General features: G+C 34.2%; 1 protein-coding gene across 1 annotated transcript in view; it reads right to left on the bottom strand.

Moving 5' to 3' along the window:
* LOC137647322 (protein melted-like) overlaps positions 1-3,871 on the bottom strand; it is a 55,108-nt gene extending 51,237 nt beyond the window's left edge. Inside the window, exons 1-4 of the mRNA XM_068380725.1 lie at positions 3,738-3,871; positions 2,889-3,028; positions 2,404-2,532; positions 1,914-2,042 (exon numbers count right to left, since the gene is read on the bottom strand). Coding sequence (XP_068236826.1) covers positions 1,914-2,042; positions 2,404-2,532; positions 2,889-3,028; positions 3,738-3,846 — 507 coding nt within the window. The 5' untranslated portion in view covers positions 3,847-3,871. The remainder of the gene's footprint in view (positions 1-1,913; positions 2,043-2,403; positions 2,533-2,888; positions 3,029-3,737) is intronic.
* Positions 3,872-8,025: the final 4,154 nt, after the last annotated feature.

Here is an 8,025-nt window from a genome sequence, read left to right on the forward strand (position 1 = left end):
ATAACTATTGCAAACGATGCTTTTTCCTTTATGAATGAGCTAGAATCCATAATCCTTCAACATTCACACCACATTCTATTAAGTTTATAGAAGTAATTAACCTGCTAGAAAAGGGAATTTTACGGATGGTAATTATTATGTGCTTTATCGATTCAAAACAATTCTTCTGTGAAAATGTAATTAAAATTGAGTTTCCCTATCTAAAGATAATGCTACAAATACCAAGTTAGTGAAAGGTATAAGTTAATTTCATATACTGTAGTGTATCACATAATAGGGACATTTTGCCTGATATGTTTGATGTACTCTAATATACAGTATGCTGTTTATATTGTTTTCGTGTACAATTGCAATTTTTGACAAGAGATTTGAATGGAATGAGGAAAGTTGTAAGAGGGATGATTAAACTGATCTAAGAATCTAACAAAATATTTAGGAATAATTTCTTATGAAAATGTCATTCAAATAAAGTCACCTTTACAGTGTCTTTATATCAAGTTGTAAGGGTAAGGATGACTACCCACTTCCGACAACCTTGATATCAAGTTGTAAGGGTAAGGATGACTCCCCACTTCAGACAACCTTGATATCAAGTTGTAAGGGTAAGGATGACTCCCCACTTCCGACAACCTTGATATCAAGTTGTAAGGGTAAGGATGACTCCCCACTTCAAACAACCTTGATATCAAGTTGTAAGGGTAAGGATGACTCCCCACTTCAGACAACCTTGATATCAAGTTGTAAGGGTAAGGATGACTCCCCACTTCCGACAACCTTGATATCAAGTTGTAAGGGTAAGGATGACTCCCCACTTCAAACAACCTTGATATCAAGTTGTAAGGGTAAGGATGACTCCCCACTTCAGACAACCTTGATATCAAGTTGTAAGGGTAAGGATGACTCCCCACTTGCGGCAACCTAGATATAAAGTTGTAAGGGTAAGGATGACTCCCCACTTCAAACAACCTTGATATCAAGTTGTAAGGGTAAGGATGACTCCCCACTTCAAACAACCTAAAGCTCTAGTTGGGGAACTCATTTTGAATTGGGAAAAAACTTATTGGTATCAGATCCATATACCGTACTGTATTTGGCTTCCATGATCTATTATTGTTAGAACTGTTACCTTAACCAGAAACTAGCGTTTACATGTCAGCATTTCTTTAATAAGTAAATTTTATATATACTGTGCAGTCTATGCAATATGTCAAACATTAAACCTAAGAACTTTATAGCTGTTTCATTCAATTTCATAATAAAGTACTTCTATTTTTCAGATAGCTTTAAGAAATACTTTTCGTTTTTTACTATGAGCAAACCAACAAAGCTACATTTTCAATATAGCATTGTTGAGTTTACATTTTTGAGGCTTTATAATACAGTAACCCTGAAGCATAATTATCAATGAAGATACTACTACTAATCCCGGATAATAATTATCAATAATGATTACTAACGTGAATAGTGTGCTGCTCATCCCATAAAATGCATATTATCTATGTAACCTTGAACACTTGGATAGCTTCTACAGCCCTTAGTCTTATTCTCATCATTATTCTTTTCGTAGCTCTTTGAGTTGTGACTGACTTATGTTCTAAGTCTTTAGTCAGGCGAAAAGTTTCTGATGCATAATTTAAAACTGGTAGGACCATCTGAGAGAGGAACATTTAACAAATACCTAACTCAAATCACATACATTCACACCTAAGTGTATGCAACTTTGTTGTAACAACCTAGCACTGCTTCAACTTTCTTTTCATTCTCAGATGTATAATGATTGAACCTTGTAATGATGCTTAAAAATCAGGCTAAAGTTTATCTCTCTATTACATCAAAATACTAATATTTAATCAACAAACTTCCTAAAAATAATCCAATCACCTGAAGAATTTAGAGATAGTCAGACAACTTACGTCTACGAATCCTCTTGCACGATCTGGGTGATTGCAGAGAAAACATCCCCACTGCTGCTCTACTCCATTGTATTCAAAAACATCAAAAAATCTTGCATTTCTTAGTTCATGCATCAACATATCCATATCCTTTAAAAAACATTATTAAATAATAAATCATTTTGTAGCTCTATCATTAACATATCCATGTCTTATGGAATATTAAAGAAATAATCAAAGAAATTAAGAAACCCTGGAAAATCTAACTTAGAATTATTACTATATTTAGCTACAAGGACAATTCAACATTAAAATGACAAACTAAACAGCTTAATATGAGGTGAATAACTTTTTTTTTTAGTGAAGTTCTTGATACTACATTGCACATTCAACTGCAATGTTTTATAAACTACCAATTCTTGTGTTTTGACTACAATAAACTACCAATTGTGAGACTTACAAAATATTAAAAAGAACACTTATACTAAACTTAAAAAAATTATTAACTTACTTTGGCTAAGGGAAAAGCTGATGTAACTAAAGTGACAAAAGTCTTGGTGTCACACTTGAGGATATCCCAGCAATTTTTCAAGCTACTTACTTGTGTTTCCCTGGTACTCAGAGCTACTGACGACCTTGCCTAAGAATGGAAAATAAAGAGTTTCAATACAGCAATCTATTATAGCTACCATACAGAGAAGTATTGCCACACAAGGACCATACTGTAAAGGAAAATATAAGAACTACCCACGAATGAACTACAATTCAAAAATCAAGATTGTCCAAGCTCATGATTACATACTTTCACTCAGAGACTGCAGTTATATGGGCTCAAATATCGATGGCAGAGTGATATGAGCAAACCATAGACTTCAAATAACTTCCTTCATCAAACCTAAACATATATGGGAAATTACTGAAATAAAACTCTCTCTCTCAATATTGTACAAACAAAAGGATATTTTAAGATAGAATATAACAAACATTTTCATTTACCTGTAAAGCCAAAAACATCAGGTGAATCCAAATTCTGGGATTTCGTGTTTTCATGGTGAAAAAATGCTTGTTGTAAAGGCAGTGCTCTCCTTTCCCTTGACATGCAAAATATAGCTTTGCATGTTTCTTGTTTTTTCTTTCTGTTTAGGTGGGAAAATTACATTGTTTTGTAGTTTAATTATCTCCAGCAATATCTCAAATTAATGACTGCATTGCTCTCCTCAATCTTTCAGCATAATTTTATCTTATCTATTTTCATGAATTATTTCATGTAAGAAAATAGGGAGAAAAAACATTTCACAAGTTAAAACATGAAGAGTTCATATTTTTCAACACTATACTGTACATAACTTACACACATTATGGCTTTTATATTCTTAAAAAATTACCATGAACTGGACCATAAAATCTTGACCGTACTTCACTTTCACAAGTCAATATTTCAGTACAGCATGTACAGTATACTAGTTTGTATTTTTATCAAGAAAAACAAAGGAAATACAATAATCCTTTAATCATTTCAAGATATACTGCAAGGATGCTATCTAATTTCCAAAGGTATTAAAATTCTACAGTATTACCATTGGAATACAATACAACCAACCTGTGTAATTCTACCAGAAACTTTTTTATTTAAAGTAGAAATTTACTTAAAGGAAAAGTATATTTTTATGGCATATATAAAAAGCCATATTCACAGACAAAATACATATAAATCTGGTAGTGGCAAAGTCACACAATTACAAACTGCTTACTTAAATGTAGAAAATAAATAAATCAATCCTAAAAAAAATTTGGTGAAAGCAACATTTGCCAAGCAGAATTATAAGAACATCTACTATACTATACCTTCAATACCACACCGAACCGGCAAGGGTAACTTCACAAATACTTTCTGCATGTAGCTCTTTATCTTATCCAAGTGCTTCTCACAAAAATGTTGTACTGTGTCTCTCATGGCAAATGGCTCAAAAACACTGATTCTCTGTTGAATAAAAAGTTATGATAAAACAAATATATGCAGATAACCCAATCACTTACATATCCACATTCATGTTTTTTTAATACCCCAGGAAATTGTTTTTTCTCAACCAGGGAAAAGAAAATCAGTAGTAGTAGTAGTACAGGCCCATTACATGGATTTTTAGATCAAAGGTAACCGTTTCTCTACTATTCATATATATATAGATATTCCGAAATGTAACCCAAGAAAAAATGTAGGCTAACATGGTAACAGGTAGCTACCATATTTTCAGGTGCTTGTGAATTTCCCAAGTACAGCTGACACAGCAACTTCTAACATATAAGTAATAACTGTAATTGTTGACCAATCAAAACATGGAGTTTATTTTTAAGGTTCTTGAGGTCCCAAGACTGCCAAGGTCCGCTCAGCGGTCTAGTAAAAACGAACAGTAAACTGACCGTATTCAATTGAAGTTCACTGCACATATGCCCACTAATTTACTATTTCTAAAAGGCAAAGCACTGTTCTACACAACATGAACATGGGCACTGACAAGAAAATAGGGAACCAATTCTGAAGAGGTGTGACAGTAAAAGGCTAAGATTCATGGCAATAAAGATGTAACAAATAAGAAAGGCCATGAAATAGTAATGTCCAGAAGGTATAAACTAAATAAAGATCTTAAAGACTGTGATGTTTTAAGGAAGTGATTTAACAAAAATCAAAAGATGGCACAGAAAATCATGGAAACTAAACATATTACCCAGTAACAGGCAGAAACAGGCAAGAATGAGGAGACAAAGAGAACGTATTACATGGTTAATACAGTATACAGAAAACCTTAGGAAAATATATTATATTGACATTGATATCAAACAAATAAAGACAATGAGAAGAAATGCTGAGAAGTTAAAGTCAAAACAGAATGTAGTTAGGGGCCTAAGGATCTGTACAAGACAACAGAATATTAATAACTATTTCTTATTTCTGTGCTCAGACTTGGCTGAAGTTCAAATTGCATCTTCTCCAGAGGCTTGTTTTAATCAACCTTTACCCATGAAATTTTTCAGAAGTTTAAATAATTTCCCATTTTCTTCCCCTTCAATAAACATATGACCCTAATTAAAGAAATAAACATTCTAATGATAAATGGTAACTGACATGCCAGTCTCTTTGTCTCTTCGGTTTCGAAGTCGCAATTATCCCTATCCTAAAATTTCCTAACATCATCTCATGTTCCCTGAAGGTTACTTTGACATAGAGTTTTAGCAGTGAAGTTTTTAAAAGTTTGATTTTTTAAACACTGTAAAACCACATCCAAATTCCAAAACACTGACCTTACTACTGGAGGCTTTTCAATACTCAATACAATACAATCACTATAATACCTGAATGGAACCGATCGAATCCCTGAGGCTTGAGCACAGAATTAATCAAGAATCTCAATCCCTCCACCCATTCACTGCAATGACATACAATGTATGTCAAAACAAACCAGGTGCATAACAGATACGTCAGTTACAAATATAAACCATATTGAAGTTAAAATTCTTTGTTAACATTATCAAAGAGTACAATACATGGTTGTATATCACACCTAAGGATATTTTACTGATAATAGTTAACTATTATTATTTTTAGTACTTGCTAAGACACAACCCTAGTTGGAAAAGCAGGATGCTATGAGTCCGAGGGCTCCAACAGGGAAAATAGCCCAGTGAGGAAAGGAAATGGAGAAAAACTACCAGTGAAGTTATGAACAATAACAACTTCAAGATAAATCTTTCATATATAAGTTAAAAAAATTGAAAATAACAGGAGGAAGAGAAACAAGATAGAATGGTGTGCCCAAGTGTACCCTCAAGCAAGAGATCTCTAACCCAAGACAGTGGAAGACCATGGTACAGATGCCATGGCACTACCCAAGACTAGAGAACAATGGTTTCATTTTGGAGTGTCCTTCTCCTAGAAGAGCTGCTTACCCTAGCTAAAGTGTCTCATTTACCCTTATCAAGAGGAAAGTAAGCACAGATCAGGGAGAATAAGAATTGTTTGGTAATTTCAGTGTTGTCAATTTTATGAGGACTGAGGAAAAATATAAATAGGCCAGACTATTCTGTGTATGCTGGCAAGATGAAATGAAGGCGTAATTTGATTTGAGCCCCTCCGCCTCCTTTCTTTAGCCAACCAACAAAGATATTGGGATTTTAGCATTAATCCTGATTGTGAAAGGGCTATACAGTATTACACCACTCTGTTTGGTCAATAGTGTCATTCCCTATTATAATTTTTATTATATCATTATTACTTGCTAAGCTACAACCTTAGTTTGAAAAGCAGAAGGCTATAAGCCCGAAGGCTCCTACAGGGAAAATAGCACAGTGAGGAGAGGAAATAAGGAAATTACAAGTAATGAACAGTTAAAATAATATATTTTAAAAAGAGCAAAAACATCCAAACAAATCATTCACATATAAACAATAAAAATTTATAAAAACAAGAGGCAGAGAATTAAGATAGAATAGTGTGCCCGAGTGTACCTTCAAGCAAGAGAGTGAAAAGACAGTGAAAGACCATGGTACGGAGGCTATAGCACTATCCAAGACCAGAGAACAATGGTTTGATTTTGGAGTGTCCTCCTAGAAGAGCTGCTCACCATAGCCCTTACCAAGAGAACATAGCCACTGAACAATTTAACCCTTTGAGCAAGGAATAATTGCTTAGTAATCTCAGTGTTGTCAGGTGTATGAAGACATAGGAAAATATGTAAAGAATAGGCCAGATTATTCAGTATATGTGTAGGCAAAATGAAAAAGAGCCGTAACCAGAGATGGATCCAATGTAGTACCGTCTGACCAGTCAAAGGACCTGTATGCTTTTACGGTAGTATCTCAACGGGTGACTAGTGCCCTGGCCAACCTACTACCTACATGAGGTATTACTCCAAATTCCCATCCGACACCCTCAAGCTTAGAAACGTAGCTATCCACCACAACCTTGACACTTTCGATTCAAGTCTTGATTCATGATTATGTAAAGGCTATTCTAATGTATTTCTATATTGACGTATGTGATCAGATCACACAGAAAGTAATCTCTTAAATAAGACGTAGCAGCATCACTCGCCCGCAGCTCTCTCTGCCACCCACCCACAATGCCACCCAAAACACCAAGCCATGCAAGTTGTCAAGAGCAGCTGTTTCGGTCGAATTCAATCACAAAATGTCTAAAATCCCACCAAATTATCTCTATACTATAAATAATTACCTAAAAATGTCTATCTATATAAAACTTCCCCCTACAGTATTTTATTGTAAGTTTCCGAATTCCACCATTATTTCGTATACAGTTGTACTTGCATTTCACAGGTCTTTTGAAATTTCATCAACATAAATAACACTGATCACATCTGCTAGTCAAGCACTACAAAATGTATCAAATCTATTGTCTTTTTAAGTATATTGGTAGCCCTAAATACAGTGATTTATAATAAATGTTACAAAACAATATTAACATTACATCTTAACATAATTTCATAATAAATAGCCTATTTAAGGATAAAATTCCACATCAACAATGAAATCAACTGTTAACTGTGTGAGTCCAGCTGACAAAATGTAAACAGAATTGTGGTTACGTTCTCAGCAATCTTTATCTTTCTCCAACCCTTCGATAATTTTAATGGTAGTGTTAATGATGGTATATTAAAGCATTATTTTTGTTTAGTACAGTATATATTAAAGCTTTATTTTTCCCTTCGGGCGTTCAAGGTTTTCACGAGTAGACTGGGTTTGTTTATCAGCAGTGAATAGCCTAAACTTCGGTAACGAGTCGGCAATATTTAGTCATATTTTAAACAGTATACATTTGATTTGCAAAGATTGGTTTTGTCGAGTACACGGTATAATTATACAAATTTCTCTCTCTCTCTCTCTCTCAAAAGAGAGAGAGAGATATTTGATGCCAGAAATCCCCCTCTCTCTCTCTGTAAGAAATAAAACCTTAGTTCACATATGGCAACCTGAGTTTAATAATGAAATTAACAAGACTATTGTTAGTTGTGGCGATCAATTCCTCGCTTCAGGAGGTACACGAAACAAAAACACGGCTCTCTCTCTCTCTCTCTCTCTCTCTCTCTCTCTCTCTCTCTCTCTCTCTCTCTCTCTCTCTCTC

This window comes from Palaemon carinicauda, chromosome 9 (assembly GCF_036898095.1).
Source record: "Palaemon carinicauda isolate YSFRI2023 chromosome 9, ASM3689809v2, whole genome shotgun sequence".
In the NCBI taxonomy this organism is placed as follows: Eukaryota; Metazoa; Arthropoda; class Malacostraca; order Decapoda; family Palaemonidae; genus Palaemon; species Palaemon carinicauda.